Genomic DNA, 24,791 nt, shown 5'->3' with positions numbered 1-24,791 from the left:
GGCGTTACAAGCGCCATGCTCTACCAACTGAGCTACAGTTTTAATATTAGATTATATTTAGAATTGTTGGGCAATGATTTGGCTTATAAAACATATTACCTCAACTACCTCATGCCCTTGCACATTGACTCAGTACCGGTAGTCCTTGTAAATAGCCTCATTATTTTGTGTTTCTATTGATTTTTTTTTTTGTGCAAATTTGATATGTATTTTTTCCTGCTTTTTAACTCTGTTGTTGGGAAAGGGCTCGTAAGTAACCATTTAATGGTACACCTGTTGTTTTTGCCGAATGTGACAAGTACGATTTGATTTTAAAGCACGCTTCACTCCAGCAGCAACAGACTCTGTAGCAGCAGCTTTCACGTTGTCTGACAGATTTTTCGCTTAAGCTAGGGTCTGTATCTGTATGCTGTGCACGGGTGATAAATAAGAATAATAACGACTAATGAAAATACACACGCACCAATTTAATTCCACTAAATGATGCAAATTAACCCATACACCGATAAGCATGACCGGTCAAATGTATTTACATTGACTATTTTCATCAATGAATAGGCAAAAAAAAAGCATCATTTTACAATGGGATATTTTTTTCTCCCAGCTTTTAATTTTTAATTTTTTTGTGGTTGGCAAAAGCTGGTTATTACCGGCTAATGGAAACACTGCTACACATGCAGTCAGAGCCAGCCTTTTGGTGTTGTCACGATACCAGAATTTTGACTTCGATACCAGGTTTAGTATCACAATAATCGATACCATCACAATACTTGATACAAAAACGGTACCGAAACAATGTCACTGCAAAAAAAAAAGGCCTATTAGCTAATGTCACAGAATGGCACTTGATCCAGACAGAGAAACTCTGCCACTGCTCTGTTCAGTCGTTGGGCATCTTTTTGAGTTCAATATCATTACATCATAATTTTGTTATGGTAACATTTTTCAGAGACTGCCATGTATGCATGCATGAATGACTCAATTATGCAATCAATTTGATTGCCATTATGTTGTTAGATGTTGTTTTTAACCAATCATTTATTTGTGTGGGAAATCTCTATAGATAAATCAAGATTTACTGTAGCCTAGGCCTATCCACAGTACGGCACTGTTGGAGCTAGCAACACAAGCATTTTGTTACACCTGCAATAATGTCTGCTAAATGTGTGTATGACCAATAAGATTTGATTTGAATCCATATTCAATAGGAGTCTGCATGCATTAAGTTATTGAGCTTGTTTTGGCTGATGACAAACAATCTGTTTCCCTTCCATTTGGGACTTATTTTCTTGTAGTGATCAAAAAACATTTGCATAGAGGTAGCTGCTTTTATAAAAATGTTTGCTGTCTCTTTATCCAGTAATGACATTAACAGAGCATAGGCAATAGATACTCTTTTGGAGAGACGTGAGAGAGTCCGAATAAGTGAATGAATGCAGTTTTTGGTGGCACTCATCTTTAAAATCAGCATATTTTGTGTTCTGGTTTGCATATTATCACAAACAAAGTACTAGGGTAGTCAATTGATGTTAGCTTTCACTGTCAGCTAGAATAGCAAGGAAAGTTGAGCTACAAAGCTGGAAGTTACCGGTATCTTCTTGCATTGTAAAGTGTTCTAGCTTGTATGGACATTGTTTTGCGAACAGTTTCAACATTTCTACATGCCATGTTTTATTATTCAAGTTTGTTAACTTCTGTGCAAAACATTTTAGCGGTCCCCCGCTTGACAGCGGAGTGTCATTTCTTTAGTGTTATAGTTAATTTCCTGCAATTCTACTCATTTTGCCATGGGCCGTAGAAAACATTTTGCATTTTTAAAGCAAGTTGGCTACAATTCTACACATTTTGCCATGGGGTGGATATAATAAAATATTTAAAAAATGTATAACTAATTTCCTGCAAGTCTACACATTTTGGAATAGGGTGGAGAGAAAAATAGTTTAAGTATATCTGAGTCATTAACCCCCCCCCCCCTGGTTGGTAATTCGACCATGATTCCAAGTTTAGATTAAACATTAAACATGTTTAGCTGACATGGGCTAAATGAGTGACTGTCAATGACTGATGTAAAAAGAAAGACTGCTGATGCACAATAACATTTCAAAATTGCACCTTGTGTATTCTACTATTCTAACTCCCAACATTAAGTTTAGACCCCAACTAAGTTGGTGCTATTTTGTTTTTCTGAATGAGTCCGTATTGCTTCGGTGCGATCATTGGCAATCAGTGTTTTAAATGGTTGGATCTACACCAAAATAAAGTTACAATCTCAGTTTCCATTCGACTTTATAGGCTACGTGGATTCCTATTGATGGTGATCGATTCGGTGATATAGATTTTTTTTTTTTGTCCTTCAGTTGTCTGTGTAAAAGTTTCAGTGGCCTTTTCGCTGGCAGACATTTGTGTTTTGGAATCCAGGCGATGCTGTCTCCCTCCCCAGTTGCAGGCGGCTGTGGCCTCTCCCGCTGCCAGTTGGTTTCTCCAGGGATTAAAACCACAGACCGGTTTAAACCAGTTCTCAGGGAAGTGCTTCATGTCTCCCATGGAATCTTGGGAAGGGTCATGTGGAGCTCTGCTCTGATGTCACAGTGGATGAAAAAGACCTTGAGTCAGCAGCTTTCTTTATCTGATGGGAGAAGTGTGTACAAGAGGTCGACTGATTATGATTTTTCAACGCCAATACCGATTATTGGAGGACCAAAAAAGTCGATACCGATTAATCAGCCTATTTTGTTTTGTTAATGTATTTGTAATCATGACAATTACAACAATACTGAATGAACACTTATTTGAACTTAATATAATACATCAATAAAATCAATTTGGCCTCAAGTAAATAATGAAACATGTTCAATTTGGTTTAAATAATGCAAAAACAAAGTGTTGGAGAAGAAAGTAAAAGTGCAATATGTGTTATGTGCTAACAGCAGGGTAGCCTAGTGGTTAGAGCGTTGGACTAGTAACCAAAAGGTAGCAAGTTCAAATCCCCGAGCTGACAAGGTACAAATCTGTCGTTCTGCCCCTGAACAGGCAGTTAACCCACTGTTCCTAGGCCGTCATTGAAAATAAGAATTTGTTCTTAACTGACTTGCCTAGTTAAATAAAGGTTAAAAAAAAAATGTAAGAAAGCTAACGTTTCAGTTCCTTGCTCAGAACATGAGAACATATGAAAGCTGGTGGTTCCTTTTAACATGAGTCTTCAATATTCCCAGGTAAGAAGTTTTAGGTTGTAGTTATTATAGGAATTATAGGACTATTTCCCTCTATACCATTTGTATTTAATTAACTGTTGACTATTGGATGTTCTTATAGTCACTTTAGTATTGCCAGTGTAACAGTATAGCTTCCGTCCCTCTCCTCGCTCCTCCCTGGGCTTGAACCAGCAACACAATGACAACAGCCACCACATCGAAGCAGCGTTACCCATGCAGAGCAAGGGAAACAACCACCCCAAGGCTCAGAGCCAGTAGCGCGCGCTAACTAGCCAGCCATTTCACTTCGGTTACACCAGCCTCATCTCGGGAGTTGATAGGCTTGAAGTCATAAACAGCGCAATGCTTGATGCACAACGAAGAGCTGCTGGCAAAGCGCACAAAAGTGCTGTTTGAATGAATGTTTACGCGCCTGCTTCTGTGTACCACTGCTGAGTCAGATACTTAGATACTTGTATGCTCAGTCAGATTATATGCAACGCAGGACACGCTATGTAATATCATCAAACATGTGTAGTTAACTAGTGATTATGATTGTTTTTTATAAGATAAGTTTAATGCTGGCTAGCAATTTACAGGCAGGCTCCTCGTGGAGTGCAACGAGAGAGAGGCAGGTCGTTATTGCGTTGGACTAGTTAACTGTAAGGTTGCAAGATTGGATCCCCCTCTGTCGTTCTGCCCCTTAACGAGGCAGTTAACCCACCGTTTCTAGGCCGTCATTGAAAATAAGAATGTGTTCTTAACTGACTTGCCTAGTTAAATAAAGATTAAATAAAGGTGTAAAAAAAAAAAGGCAAATCGGCGCCCAAAAATACAGATTTCCGATTGTTATGAAAACTTGAAATCGTCCCTAATTAATCGGCCATTCCGATTAATCGGTCGACCTCTAGTGTGTACACATGTATACAGTGGCTGCCCCAATGATTGTTTAGGACCTCTATAAGGGGAGAGATGAGACAATTCTATTTAAGTCAGACCGTTTGAAAGGAGATAAGAGTAGGTTTCCCTGTACCTCAACTCTAGTCCAGAACGCACACACTTTCGAGGTCACACTTTTGATTCTTGTTTCAATTCATAACCTGCATTTGTGTGTCTGTGAGATATTTGCATGTCTGTTTGAGTGATGCTTTATCTATGGTGTTGTGCGGTGTAATAGTTGTGGGTGAAGCTGGTGTTTGAGCTGAGTGGGTCTCCCTTCTACATCCTCTGTTATGGTAATGAGGGGGGAATTGGGTCAGCATCTGGGGAACAGGCACTCAGACTGTGTTGCGGATAGGTCAGTCAGACAGAGAGCCCCCCTCCCCAGTACAGCTGGAGGAATTAATACCCAGCCTGCTACCACAGTCCACACTCCACTGATATGGTGCCCTGGTGGGCATTTAGGTTTGATTTGTGCTGTTTTCATTGTTTGTATTGCAAGACCACACTCATTATCAGCCAGTGTTGAACTTTCAACTAATTTTGAGGCAGTGTGTCATTAAGAAAACTATGCTGTCCACAGACTGACCTGTGTGTTTATCCATATCTCTAACCCCCGCCTCTCTCTATCCCAGGCAGTGATGTCGGAGGAGGCGGTGCGTCAGACACGCAGCCGGAAGCGGGCCCTGGAGAGGGATGTGGTTGCCCCTGGCAGCCCTGGATGGGAGCTGGACAGTAAGAAGGTAAAGCTGGAGAACTGTGACCTGCTACCTGCAGCAGATGGACCTATAGCTCTAGTGGCTGTGGGTGGAGGAGGAGATGTGGTGAGGACTGAGCAGACAGCCAAGGTGGCCAGCATGAGCATCCTGAAGACCGGTGAGGTTAAGGCTACCATCAAAGTGGAGGTGCAGACCGGGGACAGGCCTGTAGATATGAGCACATCCAAGAGGTGAAACAAACTGATTACACACACTGTGGTAGCCTACACTCTATCTAGCTGTAAATTTGAACCAGTCCTAACTGAACTGTGGTACCCTCAGACACTGTCTCTTTTTGTTAATAGTATTACCGTCACACCCTGGATTTACATTTCATTTTTGAATGTTGGTCTAAATTGTTATTTTTCCCATCTGGCCTGTGGTGCATATTTAAAATATGATGGATTGTGTCTGAGTCTGTACAGGGTCTATTTAGGTGATTAGATTATTCTACTGCTTTGTTTTGACTGGAAAGGGACATTTGCTTGACAACTACTGTGTGTGTGTTTGAACTACTGTCTGCACTAGCTAGCGAGTGGGGCTTCTCACACAGGAAGTGCATGTCTGTACTCCCTCGGTTCAGGGTGGCCTGCCCCCATTTTGAAAAGTTTGAGGCTCTGGCTGACTGCCTCCATTTTCTCCAGCACCTGAACTCTGCCTCACTTTACACAAAATGAAGGTCACAAACTGTCACAAACTGGTTCCAGCTGGCCGTTGCCATGGTTTCCACATTGGAGATTGGAAGGAGCAGTTGGGGGAAGGAGGGGCTGTTGTTGGGTGGGTGTGTCACATGACCAGGGCAGGGAAATGCCTGATGTCACGCGTTCTCTTCACTCGGTAGAGTGATTAATATACACTAGAGGTGAGGGCAGTAGTGAGAAAGGAAGCTAGCCTCCAAGGAAGGACCTTTTATGTACTGCAGAAGTTTTCCCTTGTCACCTTTGCATCACCCTAAGCCTGTACTGCTAAAGTTTCAACGTTTTTTTTATTGAACTTGTAGTGTTTGCACTGTAGAGGAGATCCAGCATTTTGATCCAACTGTTTTCATAAACAGGGTGCGATTGGCTAGAATAAGCATTGCATTCCACTCTCATTGAATTATAAATATATTTTTAAAAAACACTATTTTGGCCAGATAGACCTTATTAGACTAGCTAGAGAGAACTGTTGATGACTTTTCGGTCCACTTTCATGAGTAGTGGTTTGAAGGACTGCACTTTTTCTACCTGATACTTTGCTCCCCCACGAGTTTACTAATTCAGTGGAAGTCAATACTGCAGATTTTCAGAGAAGCAGTAGCTAGTAGAAAAATAAGCAGTGAGGTTCTGGATCTTATGTAACCAGGTACGTGGCTTGTCTAATCAGCTTTCAGGGTGGAGGAGATCGCCTTTGTCACCACAGATAATAACCCTCACTTTGCCCATTGCCAGGGCTAAGAGTTTCTCCTGGTTTGGTCACTGTGTGTGTGTCTGGGGGGCCTCCCTATCCATCAGTTTACTCTTTGCCCAACGTGGGCCATTGCTTTACATGGCCCCTGAATAACCAGCTGTGGATGGTGTGATTGTGAATCATAGCTACTGTATTTCCCTCTGCCTCCCCTCTAAACTGAACCAGGCGTCAGCCCTGTAACCACAGTAGGGATCTGGGATGTTTTGCACCAGCCAGGGAGACTGTGCCCTTGTTGAGTGCCCTACCTTCTGCACCGTAGCCCAAGACACACGGTCAGTAAATGAGTGAGTGAGAGTGTATACAATAGGCTGGGTCCTAGCCACGTTCCCCTCTCGCTTTCCTCTCCAATGTCTCCTGTAGGCCTCTGCTCTGCGACTCTGGTGTCAGCAGCTGGGAGGGGTGGGTCCCTGACATACCGGGCCTCAGGCACAGCTACTGTCCCTACCAAGAGTCACCAACCCCACCCACAGGTTACGAGCGGGACGCCTGCTGTGTCGGGGGGGGGTGCGGGCATTCCATCGGCCTCTCTGTCACAGGCTCCACACTACATACCGCTGCTCCCCTTTGTCCTCCTCAGGCTGGAGGAAACAACAGCTAGCTACAGCCATGGAGGAAGCAATGAGGCCAGATGTAATCTCCCAGGCTGGGCCTACAACTTGGTCATAAACTCACTACTTTTGGCACTTTTCTGACACTACCATACCAGTGAAAAGATATGAAGAGGAAGGCTCTTATTCAGACCGGGCTGTGAACAGAGCTCCCACTCCACTATGATGGGTCTATGAATCTCAGATCGACTTTGGTATCTCAACAGTATCCACCCACTCGTAGATCACTGAAAAGTTATAATTTACCGCCCTCTACTGGACGAATGCTGATTCTGTCTGTTTGCATACTGGCCATTGTGGCCATCATTTGTAATATGATTAATGAGTGTTGTATGATCACGCACAAATGAATTTGCGTGAGGAAAGGGGGTTTGGCTTTCCATGTCTTTTCCTACTAGTAAAGTTGAGTTTAGTTATTTCATTTTCGTTTTTCTCTCTTCTCTCTTCTCTCAGTGACGTAAAGAAAGAGAGGCAGCCCCTGTCACCAAACAATGATGTCATAGTGCTGTCAGACAACGAGCTGTCCATCCCCATCGTGAACGGCCTGAACTACTACAGAAAGACAGACACTGACCTGCTCAGGGTACGAACACACACACACACACACACACACACACACACACACACACACACACACACACACACACACACACACACACACACACACACACACACACACACACACACACACACACACACACACACACACACAGAGAGAACAACTCTTCTCTTTGTGCTACTCCCAATGTGTCTTCATCCATGATGGATGCAAATCAATTCTAATGTAATTGTGTGTATGATCCCCTGCTGTCTTCCTTTGTGTAGAAGAGCAGCCCAGATGAGAGGGAGTGCATCATCAAACAGTTGAAGGAGGAGCTGAGACTCCAGGAGGCCAAGCTGGTGCTGCTGAAGAAACTACGACACAGCCAGATCCAGAAGGAGAGCACTGTACAGAAGGCATCTAAACAAACACACACACGTACACACACTTACAGTGCATTCAGAAAGTATTCAGACCCCTGTACTTTTTCAAAATGTTCTTACGTTATAGCCTTATTCTAAAATGAATTACATTAATCCCTCATCAATCTACACTCAATACCGCATAATGACAAAGCCAGAATTGGTTTTTAGACATTTTGTATTAATGTATTAAAAAATATATTTGAAAAAAATACCTTTATTTACATTAGTATTCAGACGCTTTGCTATGAGACTCATAGTTGAGCTTAGCTGCATCCTGTTTCCATTGATCATCCTTGAGATGTTTTTACAACTTGATTGGAGTCCACCTGTAGTAAATTGAATTGATTGGACATGATTTGGAAAGGCACACACCTGTCTATGTAAGGTCCCAGGGTTCACAGTGCATGTCAGAGCAAAAACCAAGCCATGAGGTTGAAGGAATTGTCCGTAGAGCTCCGAGACAGGAGTGTGTCGAGGCACAGATCTGGGGAAGGTTACCAAAAAATTTCTACAGCATTGAAGGCCCCCAAGAACACAGTGGCCTCCATCGTTCTTCAATGTAAGAAGTTTGGAACCACCATACTCTTCCTAAAACAGGCCGCCCGGCCAAACAGATCAATCGGGGGAGAAGGGCCTTGGCCAGGGAGGTGACCAAGAACCTGATGGGCACTCTGACAGAGCTCCAGAGTTCCTTTGTGGAGATGGGAGAACCTTCCAGAAGGACAACCATTTCTGCAGCACTCCACACATCAGGCATTTTATGGTGACCAGACCGAAGCCACTTCTGAGTAAAAGGCAAATGACAGCCCTCTTGGAGTTTGCAAAAAGGCACCTAAAGACGAAAGACAAAATACTCTGGTCTGATGAAACCAAGATTGAACTCTTTGGCCTGAATGCCAAGCGTCACGTATGGAGAACACCGTAGGGATGGTGCCAGGTTAAGCATGGTGGTGGCAGCATCATGCTGTGGGGATGTTTTTCAGTGGCAGGGGCTGGGAGACTAGTCAGGATTGAGACAAAGATGAAGGGAGCAAAGTACAGAGATTCTTGATGACAATCTGCTCAGGACCTCAGACTGGGGGCAAGGTTCACTTTCCAAAAGGACAACGACCCTAAGCACACAGCCAAGACAACGCAGGAGTGACTTCGGGACAAGTCTCTGAATGTCCTTGAGTGGCCCAGCCAGAACCCGGACTTGAACCCGATTTAAACATCTCTGGAGAGACCTGAAGATAGCTGTGCAGCAACGCTCCCGATCTATCCTGACAATGCTTGAGAGGATCTGCAGAGAAGAATGGGAGAAACTCCCCAAATACAGGTGTGCCAAGCTTGTGTGTCATACCCAAGAAGACTTGAGGCTGTAATTGCTGCCAAAAGTGTTTCAACAAAGTACTGAGTAAAGGGTCTGTATACTTATGTAAATATTATATTTCAGTTTGTTTTATTTTAGAAATGTGCAAAAAATGTCTAAAAACCTGTTTTCACTTTGTCATTATGGGGTATTGTGTGTAGATTGATGAGGGAAGAAAAACTATTTAATCAATTTTAGAATTAGGCTGTAACGTAACAAAAAGTGGAAAAGGTCTAGGGGTCTGAATAATTTCCAAATGCACGCGCACAGACGCACATGCACAAAGCTTGCCATCAATTGTCTGGTCTCACTCACTCTCTCTCTCTCTCGCTCTCTCTCTCCCTCCCTCTGTTCTCCAGCCAACCTCTGGCTCTGTGGCTACTCCTCCACCGCTGGTCAGAGGCAGCATCGCATCAGGCAAAGGACCACTACAGGTACAGACAGCTACTGCTCACCGCTACTATACAAGTCATTACATTACTGCTATTATCAGAATCACCTTTAAAAAATATGTTTTATATTTTTGCCTTATTGTGGTGCTGCCAGCAATAGACAATATACAAACAGAATAGAGACACGAGTCTACTTGGACATCATACACAATATCCACCTCAATGGACATTTACCCTGTCCCCACCCAATTGACATTTATTATGCTGAATAGCCACCACTAGTCACACCACTGCTACCCCGGTCTCCCTCCTGGACTTCCTACCCATCCCCCCTCCCACTTCTCCTCCTATAGATATTCCCACCCCCCTCAACTGACATTTTCACTGCCCCCACCCCAATGGTAATTTATCATGTTAGTTGTAAATATGTATGTTATTATTAATTTTACGGTTTCATTCACTTCCCTTTGACCTGCACTGTTGGAGCTTGAAGCTTAAGATTTTCATTCACATCTGCAACCCTGTTCATGTGACTAATAAACTCTCTATCTAAACATAACTCTGGATTATAAGCTGATTACAGTCGGAATATACAATTTACAGAGGGGATATATCTATCTATAAACTGTGTGGTTCGAGCTTGAATGCTGATTGGCTGGAAGCCATCGTATATCAGACAGTATACCACGGGTATGACAAAACATGTATTTTTACTGCCCTAATTACATTGGTAACGAGTTTATAATAGCAGTAAGGCATCACGGGGGTTTGTGGTATATGGCCAATATTCCACGGCTAAGGGTTGTGCATAAGAACAGCTCTTAGGCGTGGCATATTGGCCATATACCACACTCCCTCATGCCTTATTGCTTTAATAAGCAAAGGGAGGGATGTACAGCACATTCACACTCCTTGTAATTGTATATCAGTGTATCCATTCAACCCCTAAGCACATTTTAAGCTCTCTGTACTAGCTTGTTATCAGTGTGTCTGTTCAACCATGCTGTCAGAAGTAATCACTTGCATCTTGCTGGGACACAACAGCTGATGTGACATGGCTCTGTTTTGCCTCTACCTGATATGTCTTTACAGAACGATTGATTGAATATGATGTGAAAGGGACTGGCCACTTGCCAGCAAATGTCAACAGTGATCATGTGGTATCATCACAAGATGCTTTCATGGTCAAATCTAATTTCCATTAAATCATGATTTACCAAAGTCTGAATTAAATGTGGATCTTGCGTTAGGAGTCAACCCTCATAGTATGGGTTGATCATGTGGTCACTTGAATAATGTTTACATACTGTTTTACCCATTTCATCTATGTATATACGTTATTCTCTCTCTATATATATACTATCCTACATATTCTTCAGATAGACTGCATTTTCTATCACTATACTGTCCATAATGCTTATACATCCTATCCTATCTATATCTATATATACAGTACCAGTCAAAGGTTTGGCACACCGACTCATTCCAGGGTTTTCCTTTATTGTTACTATGTTCTACATTGTAGAATAATAGTGAAGACATCAAAACTATGAAATAACACATGGAATCATGTAGTAACCAAAAAAGTGTTAAACAAATGAAAATATATTTGAGATTCTTCAAAGTAGCCAACCTTTGCCTTGATGACAGCTTTGCACACTCTTGGCATTCTCTCAACCAGCTTCATGAGGTAGGCACCTTGAATGCATTTGAATTTACAGTCTTGTTAAGTTAATTTGTGCAATTTCTTTCCTCAATGCGTTCTGAGCCAATCAGTTCTGTTGTGACAAGGTAGGGGTGGTATAAGGAAGATTTAGTAAAATACCAAGTCCACGTTATGGCAAGAACACCTCAAATAAGCAAAGACAAATGACAGTCCATCATTACTTTAAGACATGAAGGCCAGTCAATCTGGAAAATTAAGAACTTTGAAAGTTTCTTCAAGTGCAGTCACAAAAACCGTCAAGTGTTATGATGAAACTGGCGCTCTTGAGGACCGCCACAGGAAAGGAAGAACCAGAGTTACCTCTGCAGAGTTCATTAGAGTTGTCAGCCTCAGAAATTGCAGCCCAAATAAATGCTTCAGAGTTCAAGTAACAGACACATCTCAACATCAACTGCTCAGAGGAGACTCCGTGAATCAGGCCTTCAAGGTCGGATTTCTGCAAAGAAACCACTACTAAAGGTCACTAATAATAAGAGACTTGCATGGGCCAAGAAACACAAGCGATGGACATTAGACGGGTGGAAATCTGTGCTTTGGTCTGATGAGTCCAAATTGGAGATTTTTGGTTCCAACCACCGTTTCTTTGTGAGATGCAGAGTAGGTGAACGGATGATCTCCATGTGTGGTTCCCACCGTGAAGCATGGAGGAGGTGTGATGGTGTGGGGGTACTTTGCTGGTGACCCTGTCTGTGATTTATTTAGAATTTAAGGCACATTTAACCAGCATGGCTACAACAGCATTCTGCAGTGATACGCCATCCCATCTGGTTTGGACTTAGTGGGGGACTATCATTTGTTTTTCAACAGGACAAACACCTCCAGGCTGTGTAAGGGCTATTTGACCAAGAAGGAGAGTGATTGAGTGCTGCATCAGATGACCTGGCCTCCACAATCACCTGACCTCAACCCAATTGGGATGAGTAGGACTGCAGAGTGAAGGAAAAGCAGCCAACAAGTGCTCAGCATATGTGGGAACACCTTCAAGACTGTTGGAAAAGCATTCCAGTTGAAGCTAGTTGAGAGAATGCCAAGAATGTGCAAAGGGTGGCTACTTTGAATAATCTAAAATATAACATATTTTGATTGAGAAACATTTTTTTGTTACTACACGATTCCATGTGTTATTTCATAATTTTGATGTCACTTATTCTACAATGTAAAAATAAAGAAAAACCCTTGAATAAGTTTGTCCAAACTTTGACTGGTAGTGTATGTATACACATACACACACACACGCACACACTTTGGACTCCGATATTGCGCGTCCTAATATTTCTTAATTCCATTCTTTTACTTTTAGATTGTATTGTTCGATATTTCTGCACAGTTGGAGCTAGGAGCACAAGCATATCGCTTCACCCGCAATTACATCTGCTAAATGTTTGTGTATGCGATGAATAAGATTTGGTTGTGTAAAGTTTAAACCCTGGTGTCGTTTTGTGTCCAGGTGTCGTCAGGCCGTAGCTCAGGCATAGTGATCCCTCCTCCATTAGTCCGGGGTGGGCAGCACGTCCCGTCCAAACTGAACTCTCAGACTGTCATGCCACCCCTCGTCAGAGGGGCACAGGTAATTTATTCTCTGGTGATTACTGTTTAACTTATTTTATTGTTGTCTTGTGCAATGTGACTTATTAATATGAATTCGACATCCGTGTATTTTTTCATATGTTTTTCTGCTACTTTCATGCTGTAAAACACGTTCCTTGGCAGTGAACTCTCTCTAAGTAATAGACTAAATGCACAATACTAGTTGGTTCTACACGCAGTGTGCTTGTCAGTCTATTCCAGTAAATTAATTTGACAGTGATATGATATTGACATATTTTCTCTCAATGTCCTTTCAATTCAATGGGCTTTGGGCAGTGAGAAGATGCAAAACAATATCAACTAAAAACAACTAGAAATTAACAGTAAACATTACACTCTCTCTGTCCCTGTCCCTGTGTGTGACTCCACTTCCCCCTTCTCCTCTCCTTATTTCCTGCCGTGTGTGTGTGTGTGTGTGTGTGTGTGTGTGTGTGTGTGTGTGTAACGTTGTCAGCCCATTGCGGTGTCTCCCCAGCAGATCGCGTCCTTGCGGCAGCAGCAGCACTCTGGGTCGGCCCCCCCTCCCCTGCTGCTGGCCCCCAGGGCCTCGGTCCCCAACGTCCAGGTGCAGGGTCAGAGGGTCATCCAGCAGGGCCTTATCAGGGTGGCCAATGTCCCCAACACCAACGTCCTGGTCAACATACCACAGGTCAGAACACACTCTATCACCCAGGTCAGTCAGAAACATTACTACATTATTGCCTGGTCACCAGTGTACTGGCCAGCATCTTACATTAAGTCCTCTTCCAAAACGAACATTTCAGAAATGCATCCCCACAGTGTTGGACTCCCAACAGCACTATTTCTTCATCTAATTTCATCCTGACTAGTGAGCGTGTCTCTGTTTCCTAGGGCTCTCAGAAGGGCTCATCTGTGACGTCTCAGGCCGCGATGGGCAGTGGCGTGTCCACGGTCCAGGCCAACGAGTCCCCGGCTGCTCGCCAGGCGGCTGCCAAGCTGGCGTTGCGTAAGCAGCTGGAGAAGACACTGCTGGAGATCCCTCCTCCCAAACCTCCCTCGCCCGAGCGCAACTTCCTGCCGTCAGCAGCCAACAACGAGTTCATCTACCTGATGGGCCTGGAGGAGGTGGTGCAGAACCTGCTGGACACACTGGGACGGGGTGGGTTTATACTTTAATCAAACATATTGATTCCTTGCGTCAGCACAAGGTCTTATGGTGGCAGTAGTAGTCTTAGCTAAACTCTTACAGTGAGTTGTTTGTTGGCTGCCATGGGTTCTTCTCATTCTAGCACCTTGCTCTATTTGAAAAGTTTATTTTTAAATATTTTTTATTTAACCAGGTAGGCTAGTTGAGAACAAGTTCTCATTTACAACTGCGACCTGGCCAAGATAAAGCATAGCAGTGTGAACAGACAACAGAGTTACACATGGAGTAAACAATAAACAAGTCAATAACACAGTAGAGAAGGAAAAAAAAGTCTATATACATTGTGTGCAAAAGGCATGAGAAGGTAGGCAAATAATTACAACTTTGCAGATTAACACTGGAGTGATAAATGATCAGATGGTCATGTGCATGTAGAGATACTGGTGTGCAAAAGAGCAGAAAAGTAAATAAATATAAACAGTATGGGGATGAGGTAGGTAAATTGGGTGGGCTATTTACCGATGGACTATGTACAGCTGCAGCGATCGGTTAGCTGCTCAGATGTTTAAAGTTGGTGAGGGAGATAAGTCTCCAACTTCAGAGATTTTTGCAATTCGTTCCAGTCACAGGCAGCAGAGAACTGGAACGAAAGGTGGCCAAATGAGGTGTTGGCTTTAGGGATGATCAGTGAGATACACCTGCTGGAGCGCGTGCCACGGGTGGGTGTTGCCATCGTGACCAGTGAACTGAGATAAGGCGGAGCTTTACCTAGCATGGACTTGTAGATGACCTGGAGCCAGTGGGTCTGGCGACGAATACGTAGCGAGGGCCAGCCGACTAGAGCATACAGGTCGCAGTATAAGGTGCTTTAGTAACAAAACGGATGGCACTGTGATAAACTGAATCCAGTTTGCTGAGTAGAGTATTGGAAGCTATTTTGTAGATGACATCGCCGAAGTCGAGGATCGGTAAGATAGTCAGTTTTACTAGGGTAAGTTTGGCGGCGTGAGTGAAGGAGACTTTGTTGCGGAATAGAAAGCCGACTCTTGATTTGATTTTGGATTGGAGATGTTTGATATGAGTCTGGAAGGAGAGTTTACAGTCTAGCCAGACACCTAGGTACTTATAGATGTCCACATATTCTAGGTCGGAACCATCCAGGGTGGTGATGCTAGTCGGGCGTGCGGGTGCAGGCGGGGAACGGTTGAAAAGCATGCATTTGGTTTTACTAGCGTTTAAGAGCAGTTGGAGGCCACGGAAGGAGTGTTGTATGGCATTGAAGCTCGTTTGGAGGTTAGATAGCAGTGTCCAAGGAAGGGCCAGAAGTATACAGAATGGTGTCGTCTGTGTAGAGGTGGATCAGTGAATCGCCCGCAGCAAGAGCAACATCATTGATATATTCCGAAAAAAAAGTCGGCCCGAGAATTGAACCCTGTGGCACCCCCATAGAGACTGCCAGAGGACCGGACAACATGCCCTCCGATTTGACACACTGAACTCTGTCTGCAAAGTAGTTGGTGAACCAGGCAAGGCAGTCGTTAGAAAAACCGAGGCTACTGAGTCTGCCGACGAGAATATGGTGATTGACCAGGTCGATGAAGATGGCTGCACAGTACTGTCTTTTATCGATGGCGGTTATGATATCGTTTAGTACCTTGAGCGTGGCTGAGGTGCACCCGTGACCAGCTCGGAAACCAGATTGCACAGCGGAGAAGGTACGTTGGGATTCGAGATGGTCAGTGATCTGTTTGTTGACTTGGCTTTCGAAGACCTTAGATAGGCAGGGCAGGATGGATATAGGCCTAAGGTACATAATACTGACATGTCATTTTTTGGTATTTCACTCAGGCAAGAAACAGGGTCAGTCAGTGGCCCCGGTGACCCCCATCCCCATAGAGCCGCACACCTGCGCCCAGTGCAAGACAGATTTCACGTCGTGCTGGCGCTCGGAGAAGAGCGGCCCCGTCCTGTGCGACCAGTGCATGTCGTCCAACCGCAAGAAGGCCCTAAAGGCGCAGCACACCAACCGTCTGAAGGCGGCTTTCGTCAAGGCCCTGCAGCAGGAGCAGGAAGTAGAGCAGCGGATCCTCCAGCAGGCCGCCTCCCCAGTCTCCAAAATGCCCTCTTCTTCCTCAAGGATGAAGAGTGAGCAGCAGCAGCATATGTTGGTGTCTCAACAGTACAAGCAGGCGAGAGCCCAGCTCCAGCTCCAGCAGCATAGAGGCACGCCTATGGCCCGCCACCACTCCTCCATCAAGCAGGTCAGCAGTGGGACACAATACAAATGCTACACACCAGTGGTGTAAAAATATGTTCAAGTACTACTTAAGTAGTTTTTTGGGGCATCTGTACTTCACTATTTATAACAACTTTTACTTCACTACATTTAAAAAAAAAAAGTATGTACTTTTTACAACTTACATTTTCCCTTCAACCAAAAAGTACTCGTAACATTTTAAATGCTTAGCAGGAAAGTAAAATTTCCTAATTCACACACCTATCAAGAGAACATCAGCGGTCATCCCTAATGCCTCTGATCACTAAACACACATGCTTAATTTGCAATGATGTTTGAGTGTTGAAGTCTACCCCTGGTCATCCGTAAATAAAAAAACAAGAAAATGGCACCATCTGGTTTGCCTAATTTAAGAAATTTGAAATTATTATACTTTTACTTTTGATAATTAAGTATATTTAAAAACAAATACTTTTACTCTCACTACTAACTCATAAGGAAGGGGAAGCTTGACTGGTGTACATTTTTTGATTCCTGGAAGAAGAAAAAAACTGGCATACTTTTTGAGTCTATGAACACATTGGTTAATTACTAACGTTCCTGTTTTCTCCCTTCTCTCAGAGCTCTGGTCAGATGTCCCGTAGTGTGCAGCAGGTGGTAGGGTCTCGCGGTGTCACTCACTCGTTCTCCACGTCCTCTCAGCAGCTGCAGAACGCTGTGACCGCAGCCTCGCTGGTCAGCAGGCCAGGTAAGCATGCCATGCGCCCGGTGCAGGGGACAAAAGGCAGCAGCAGTAACTCCTCGGCCAACCCCAACGCCTGGAGGAAGCAGACCACCGGGAACTCAGGTAGATTAACCTCTACAGAACAGAGACAAGCCTGTCCTCACCTCCTTTCTCTCTGCATCTGTTCTCTTCTCTCGCCATTCTCTCCCTACCTAGTGACCTGAAATGCATCCTGGTGTCACTAAAGGTTGTGGAAGGTTTGTTTTTACTTCAGTGTGGTGACAGTCAGTCTGATATGATTAGCAAGCTGTCCCCCTTTCTCTCTCTCTCCTTGCCTTTCCTGTGTTATTAACAGGTGGTGGGTTAGATTCATGGTTAGAATGTAGAATTGTTTCATTCATCGGGGCCTTCTACAGGTTGGGTGGTAGTCAGCCTAGCAGTTAAAAGCCTTAGGCCAGAAACTGAAAGATCCCTAGTTCTAATCCCAGAGCCAATTAGTTGAAAAACCTGTGCCCTTGAGCAAGGCACTTAACCCTAATTGGTTTTGTAAGTTGCTCTGGTTAAGTGACTAAAATGTAATTGTGTCCTTTTATTCTGCTATGGCTGTATATCCTGCAGACAGGCTAACTGGATGGTGCAGGGTCTGGCTGTATAGCCTGCAGACAGGCTAACTGATGGTACAGGGTGTTTGAGATATCTGCTTTTTGGGCTTGGTTCCTGTCCTGTATACTCACTGCTGTGGTTGTCTTCCTTCAGGTGTGACCATGGGCTATGTGAACCCCAGCCTGTCTGTCCACAAGACCACCACCTCAGCCAACCTGGAGCGCCAGAGAGAGTACCTCCTGGACATGATTCCCTCTCGCTCCATCTCCCAGACAGCCAACACATGGAAATAACACCACCACTTATTATCAATCTTAATAATAGTCATTCTCATGATTAACCTAACATTGGAATCCTCTTGGGAAAACAACACCAGATTATCTACTCTGGAGTTATGAAATAAAAACAATTCCCACCATCTTCCTCTGATGTCCGGAGTCTTCAGTTCCATTGTGGAGTACTGGTGTTACTGGGACAGTACAGGGCTCTGAGATATGCTACATCCCATGGGTCAAAGGGGTTGCATGGACTTCATCGCTCTCAAACAGTTTTGGTGCCCATCTGCCCTGTCCTCCATGGTCAGTTCTGATCTTCACACATTCACACTGAGAGGGATGGATGTCCCAGGCCAGAAGTATCTTTGGCTCTGCAGGTGACAGGACAGTTAACCCCCCTACCTGGAAGAGCCAGGACCGGGTCTCTCTCTGGCCTCACTGACTGACTGACTAGGGGACCATACATGGAATATGAAAATGGCTTCAGCTTTGCAAAAACAAAACAATAAAAAGACTTGGGGGGGGGGGAAAAATCTAAACATCTATACATATAGACTGCTTATTTTGAGTCGACAGTGGTGCAGAACTGAGGAGAAGCCTACAGTGTGTCTGGTTATTTTGTATGGTTGAATGTTAGATTAATTTTATTTTTTTCTGTAAATCATATCCTGTGTCGAGATTGTACTATTTTGGAACTGGACTCATGGAGGTCTGTGTTTGAAAGGTAACATTACTGTTGAGGTGGTTTTACATCTGATAGTTTAGTGTAAACATTTTTTTAAAACTTGTTTTCTAAGCTGAAAAAAACATGAAGTAACTGACTTAATACTGCATGTACAAACACAGAACATATTGTGGGAGGACTATTCTTGAATAGTTTTGAAAAAATGTTACCTTCCAAAGAAATTGTTGCACCCAAATGGATCCCTTCGTTCTTCTGTTTTAACCCTCTGTGTTAAAATAAAGACTGGATGTGCTTATTTTCCTGAAATGCAAGAGAGGGGGAAGGGACGTGATCTTATGAAATAATTTTGCTTTTAGTCATCGGTTGTGGTGCATTACTTTTCTTCTAGGCAAATGCCGTCTCTGGGTGTAGTTGTAGGGTCATTAGTTAAGATATTGTTTACGCCCTCAGTTCCAATGGATCTCTACTCTAGATTACATGTGTCCAGCGGTTTCTACACGCCCACTCATTGATCTAAAAGGCTGGACAGCTTTCAGAATGTAGTTATGTGAAAACCTAGCAACATTATACTTTTAGTATTTTCTTTTACAAAGGTGAGTGTATGAGTTGTCACGTCCCTTAATTAGTTAGCTAGTCCATCTGGTGGAAAAGCCAGCGGTATTTTACTTTTTATAGGTGGTGCAATACAGGGCGAGAAGCTGTTGAAAAATGCACCATGCTTACAAAGCTCCCTCAGAAGAGATAAGACGTGTCAGTATATGAGGGCTTTATGTGGTTACGCTTCTGTATCAAAACAACATGCTTCAGAACTACACCACAGTTCAGTGGCCTAGTAGAAATTCATCTGAAAGGAAATGATCAAACAATGCTACAATTTAGGTTGTATCTCAATGTCTTGTGCAGCCACATTCAGGTTTCATTTTTTTCCTATAGAATGTCCATGCTTTCTCCTAATATGTTTTGATAGCAGTGTGTGTGTCCTTAGACAGTACAGTCTTAATTAATTAATACATTTTCATATGAACACTGTTTTCTGTAACCTGACCACCTATTATCATAATTTTGTCACCTTGTTTTTTTCATAGCTGCCCATAGATCAGATTTCAGATGGATTCATTTGCTTGCATCTCGAATAACACCACATTCTCCATATAGTGAACTACTTAAAGAGCTGTGAGTAAAAGTGTTCAACTATATAGGGTGTAATTTGGGATTTGCCTGTTTTGTCAATCTCTTGGAGCCCTGCTCTCAGAAACATGATGGCTGATGGTGATTGTCTTGGCCAGTGTTCCAGGGGTTATAGCTAGAACGGCTACAGCTTATTTGTCAAATTGGCCAAAAATGACTTCATAGCAGGTTAGGAGAATTAGGTTAAGGTTAGGAAAAGGATTAGGGTTCGTGAAAATACAAACTTTCGATGTCAATTTCACATAAGCTGTATCCATCTAGCAATGACCTGTTCCAAGCTGCTAGTGCAGCAGCCACTACTGTGCTGTCCTGAATACTGCCTGCTGCAGTTCGACAACCAAACACCATTCCGTTTTTACCAGGGGTGCTAGTACTGTTTAGACTAAAGCATAGCACCTAACCCTGAACTTTTTTTCTTTCTTTACAAGAAATGCTTCCATTTGTTTTTGATTTTTTTTCCTGTCAAGTAATAATAATAAAACTAATTTTAAGCCCATTTTTATTCTGGGGATTGTGTATTGTTAAAGTATGTAATATTGACTTGAATGACTTGCTGACTTCTGAAATGTTCACATTTTTTGTATTGGATTGCACCTTGTAGTTTATATGATCAGGCTTATTGGCCTGACCTTTCAAATCCATATGTCACAAGGGATTAAGTATTTATTCCACTCAAATGCATCATCAATTGAAGTTGCCCAAGATTGATCAGATGTTTCAGTCTAAAATTCAAGCGATGGGCCTATATGGAAAAAGCTGTAACATTAAAATGACAGTTCTCTCAATGCTTCTATTTTGGCAATCCACGTAGGTGCATCAGCACGGCATGAATTAGAATTCAGCAGAATGTCAATTTCCCATCAAAAGGAAGACTGCATAGGCGTGCGTAAAATAGGTTAAATGTGTGTGTAAAAATCCTCTGGATGCCCTTTAGCGCTCAATTCTGTCAACCACCTTCGTCATAAGTACAGCTGAGATGGAGTTTGGTCAGAGGGAAGTGCGTCTTAATTTTTCCACGCTTCTCTTTGACTAGAGCTGGTTTTCCCTCCGGCCCCTCCAGTGGTTTGGCGAGCACAGCATTGTACTGCGCCAGTTTAGAGCGGTTGTCTGGTCATGCCTCTCCAAAGCAGTGTGTCTTTCCCCCTTGATTGCGTTGACGCTCAGGTCACAGGCCGTGCGCTCTCTTCGGTTCAAGAGAAGATACCGGTGTCTCTGCTTGACATTTTGAAGCTGAGTGTTTCTAAAGTGAGGAGGTGCTGTGCCGATGTAGATTTGTGCATGGTTGCATATTTAAATGTCAAATCCTTTTGATTTACAGGTGTAAACAAAGCTTCAGATATTGTTACAATAGTATACGACTCATCTGTTTCAACAGGTCAGTTGGTAGGTTCAGTGAAAAATATTCGCTCCATGTGTTTCATTACGAATGGAAAAGAAAAGTAGACTATGCAAAGTAGCCAGGCCTAGAGTCCAAAAAATTATTGAATGTTTTGCTTTTTTGTTGTCTCCCAACAGTCTACTTAGCTTTATATTGTTCAAAAGACAACTTCATGAATACGTCTGAATAAATTAGCACATGAATAGACCTACAATATGTCCAGCAGCTAATAGCGATCATTAACCTAAATTAACAAATGAAAGTGGTCGGATTTCCAATTAGGGTACACATGATTTAATCATGCACATCCTTGCCTATTGCAACCAAGACTGCTCTGCCACCTGTTGGGTTGTCGCGCGGGAAGAAGGGCTGAACTGCAACAGATATGCAATGAACAGCTGGCATGGCTCTTCCACGGTGACGTCATGCAGGTAGACCAAGGCCTTGCGCTGAGCGCGAGGTAGTTTGCGGACATTGGATTCGTCGTAAGGCATGCACCCAGTGACCATGACATACAGAATCACACCCAGGCTCCACACGTCATATTTCTTGGGATCGTATGGAACTCCAAGCAGTACCTCGGGTGCGGTGTAGGCCGCGGAACCACAGCAAGTGCTGCTAAACTCAGGATAGCCCATGGCAAACCTCCCAAAACCAAAGTCCGTGATCTTGACTTTGTTGTCCCTTGTCAGTAGTACATTCTCACATTTCATGTCTCGGTGAACGATGTTGTGTTGATGGAGATAGTTCACAGCACTGACAATCTGGGAGAACATGGTCTTGGCTTGGACAATGGGGATGGAATGTACCTCTTGGATTTTTTGGAGAAGGTCCGTTGTTGCCGCTTCCATCACGATGTATAGTCAGCCGATGCAAACCTCGATGAATTCGTGCACATGGACAATATTGTCATGTCTCACTTCCCTCAGAAGCGTCAGCTCCCTGGGTAGAAACTTGTGGATAAAGTCGAGAGGCGCCTTTTTGCGGTCCACAATTTTTATGGCGACCTCGGAATTGTGTTTCTTTGAGCTTTTGCCAGTTTGACTTTGGAGTAGCTTCCCTCACCGATTGTCACCCCCAATTTGTAGCCCATCCCGCGCTGAACTTTTTCCGTACACATGTTCAAAAAGGTATGTTTGACTTTCTGCTCTTCAAAATTTGCCTGGCTGTTGTCCCATCGGGTCATGAACGCCAGTGGTCGCACGCTCTTCGACCAATTTGAGGAGCAGTTAGGTGTCTCAGGTGGCGGTGACAACGGTGAGATAAAAAATATTGGAGACACATTGATAAGGTCACGTCGTGTTTGCGCGTGTATTATGACGACATTATGACAACCATAGACATTAAAACTAGCAAAACCTGCCAGCACATGAGGGTTTATTGTCAGTGGCATGCTGGGGCTTAGCCTAAATAATCACATATTACTGACTCTGATCAATAATTAATACATTTTGATATTATTTTGTCTACTTGGCTGTATGAAATGCAACAATCTCTCTAATTTGATTTTGTTAGCTGTAATGTCTTAATATGACCTCAGGGTGGTAGACCGCACCAAGAATCTCCTTGGCCTCATGCATGTGTCTGTCTCTATTAATACACAGGTACAGCTGTTTGGGTTCCTTTTTTTTACAAGAACTTACTCAATAGAAGGAACAAAAAGGAAGGAGTCTAATCTACGTTTTCCCCAAAATTGGTGTCCAGATGAGTGTCTTCCCATTGTCCTGTCACTCACCACACTATACAAACTGACCAAAAACAACTGGACTTTCAACTGTTCATAAAATGAGCAGGCTGTTGGCTGACTGTTAGCTAGAACTTCATAGCGCAGGCCTGCTGGAATGTAGAACAGGCTAGAATGTTGTGAGCAGCACTGACCTTTCCTGCACAATGTGAGCTATTGTTTGATATCTCGACCAAGTTAGGAGCCACAGCCCTTGGCTTGGTAGCTATTGGCAATGGTTGTTTTTACTGTACTGTATACACTTCTGTTTATGGAGGTTGTGTATGTGTGTGTGTGTGTGTTTGCGCCATAGACTTGCATGCATAATTTGTGTGTGTGTGTGCAGTTGGGGATTTACCGTAAACATGTTTTATTCTCTTTCATGCTTCAAACAAATATAGCCACGATCCCATCTACTTCAAGTTTCAGGCACAGATTAAACCATCATTATATTCAATGCAATACATTCATCTGGTATTTATGGGATTTTGTGAATGTTGTATTATGCTCAATGCCACCAAAGATTTCAAATTTGTCTATATTCATTTGTATACATTTCCAGCCTCCCCCTCTATAAGATGACAGACATTGTTATTGTGTCTGTGTGATTGTAATCTGCAGAGCTTTGAGGCATTCCCCACTCTACTCCAGTTTCTCCACAGAGGGTTTGTTGGTTTTGCCACTGAGGGGGGCAGTACTTTCTGTCTGATTTTCTACGACTCACCGCAGGCTGGGCCAATCAGCTGGCTACGTCCATATCTCCCTGCGTCTTAATTGGCTGTTTCTCTCAGAGAAGGGCTGCTGATACAAACATGAGAGCGAGCGTTCTGCGTGGGAAATAGCAGACAGAGAGAGAACAAGAGTGTATTCTGTAAAGCAGTGCAGCTCATTCTACCCTCCTTCTGCGTATGTACTGAATCCTCCCAGGCTGCCAAAAGATGAACCACAGCTCGACTGAACCGGCGGAGACCATCGAGCTACTGCGGTATCTCAGGTAAGGCACTTAGCAGAATTAGGGCAACACAGCTATTCCTGCTCTCAATTTACAAAAATGATCCAATGCTGGCTGGCAGTAGCCTACATCTTTTATTATGGATTGTGAAGTCTGTTTTACACATCCTGCATGTAAATGTCAACGGACCTTTTGATAGCTGATGGCATATGAGCTTTTATGTTTTTCTATTGTAGACATTAAGTTGGGTGTGTGATGTAGGTTTGCATCCAGAGAGGTGGTTCTCTGTGTAGAGACAAGTGTCCAGAGCAGTCCCCCCTGTGGCTGCTGACTGCATTCATTACTGTACTTTTATGCAACAGATAACAAAACCTGTCACACCAACTCATGTTTCTCTCGCAGCCCTGAGAGAAAAAGAACAAAGGGGACTCATATCAAGGCGATTTGAACACAATTGCAGCCGAGAGTATTTTTCAGTGACAATATATTTGTGTCGTTAGACAATTTGATAATGATTTCTCTCTGATATGAAAGATAAGGTCCTTATGCTTCCAAAACTGTTCCGCAAGTGATGCGTGTTCATGTTCAGACCAAGCACAGAAGACACCTTCGTCCAATGACTCTTATGTGTAATGTAATGGAACTGTCATGATCAAGGGCTAAGGTGATACCTTCTAGGGCTTGATTCTGCTGCCTGCCTGTCAGGTACTGATTTGGAGCAGGAGATCCCCTGTCTGTCTAAGACAGAAGACTAAGTTCTAGGCTGATTGTAATACACTGTTTTGATATGAAAGAGGATGATGGACTCTATAATGTACATTATTTATAAATGTATGGAGTTTTTATATATATATATATAACTCTGAATGCAATGTGCATACATTGAGCTTTGATTTTAGCTTTACATTGAGTATTGCTTTTAGTACTTTGATTAGATATTGGCAGAGACTAC

General features: G+C 43.3%; 2 protein-coding genes and 1 pseudogene across 7 annotated transcripts in view; 2 read left to right on the top strand and 1 right to left on the bottom strand.

Moving 5' to 3' along the window:
• The window catches only part of LOC118372706 (transcriptional repressor p66-alpha-like), a 45,472-nt gene extending 25,190 nt beyond the window's left edge, over positions 1-20,282 (top strand). Inside the window, exons 2-11 of one of the 6 annotated variants that reach the window (XM_052475064.1) lie at positions 4,766-5,079; positions 7,399-7,528; positions 7,771-7,902; positions 9,622-9,696; positions 12,828-12,947; positions 13,422-13,616; positions 13,820-14,087; positions 15,924-16,336; positions 16,933-17,059; positions 17,792-20,282. In XM_052475064.1, coding sequence (XP_052331024.1) covers positions 4,772-5,079; positions 7,399-7,528; positions 7,771-7,902; positions 9,622-9,696; positions 12,828-12,947; positions 13,422-13,616; positions 13,820-14,087; positions 15,924-16,336; positions 16,933-17,059; positions 17,792-17,931 — 1,908 coding nt within the window. In that variant the 5' untranslated portion in view covers positions 4,766-4,771 and the 3' untranslated portion in view covers positions 17,932-20,282. Of the gene's footprint in view, positions 1-4,765; positions 5,080-7,398; positions 7,529-7,770; positions 7,903-9,621; positions 9,697-12,827; positions 12,963-13,421; positions 13,617-13,819; positions 14,088-15,923; positions 16,337-16,932; positions 17,159-17,791 lie in introns of all 6 variants that reach the window. The other 5 variants (XM_035758667.2, XM_052475063.1, XM_035758669.2 and 2 more) reach the window with 5 other exon arrangements.
• Positions 20,283-21,478: 1,196 nt separating this feature from the next.
• LOC118372709 (testis-specific serine/threonine-protein kinase 6-like) lies at positions 21,479-22,321 on the bottom strand (annotated as a pseudogene).
• Positions 22,322-23,681: 1,360 nt separating this feature from the next.
• Positions 23,682-24,791, top strand: part of LOC118401392 (yjeF N-terminal domain-containing 3-like) — a 91,266-nt gene continuing 90,156 nt past the window's right edge. Inside the window, exon 1 of the mRNA XM_052475062.1 lies at positions 23,682-23,881. Coding sequence (XP_052331022.1) covers positions 23,826-23,881 — 56 coding nt within the window. The 5' untranslated portion in view covers positions 23,682-23,825. The remainder of the gene's footprint in view (positions 23,882-24,791) is intronic.

Source organism: Oncorhynchus keta, chromosome 22, assembly GCF_023373465.1.
Source record: "Oncorhynchus keta strain PuntledgeMale-10-30-2019 chromosome 22, Oket_V2, whole genome shotgun sequence".
NCBI classification, from domain to species: domain Eukaryota; kingdom Metazoa; phylum Chordata; class Actinopteri; order Salmoniformes; family Salmonidae; genus Oncorhynchus; species Oncorhynchus keta.
Note: the sequence above shows the minus strand (reverse complement) of the source record. Positions and strands in the feature narration are given on the sequence as shown.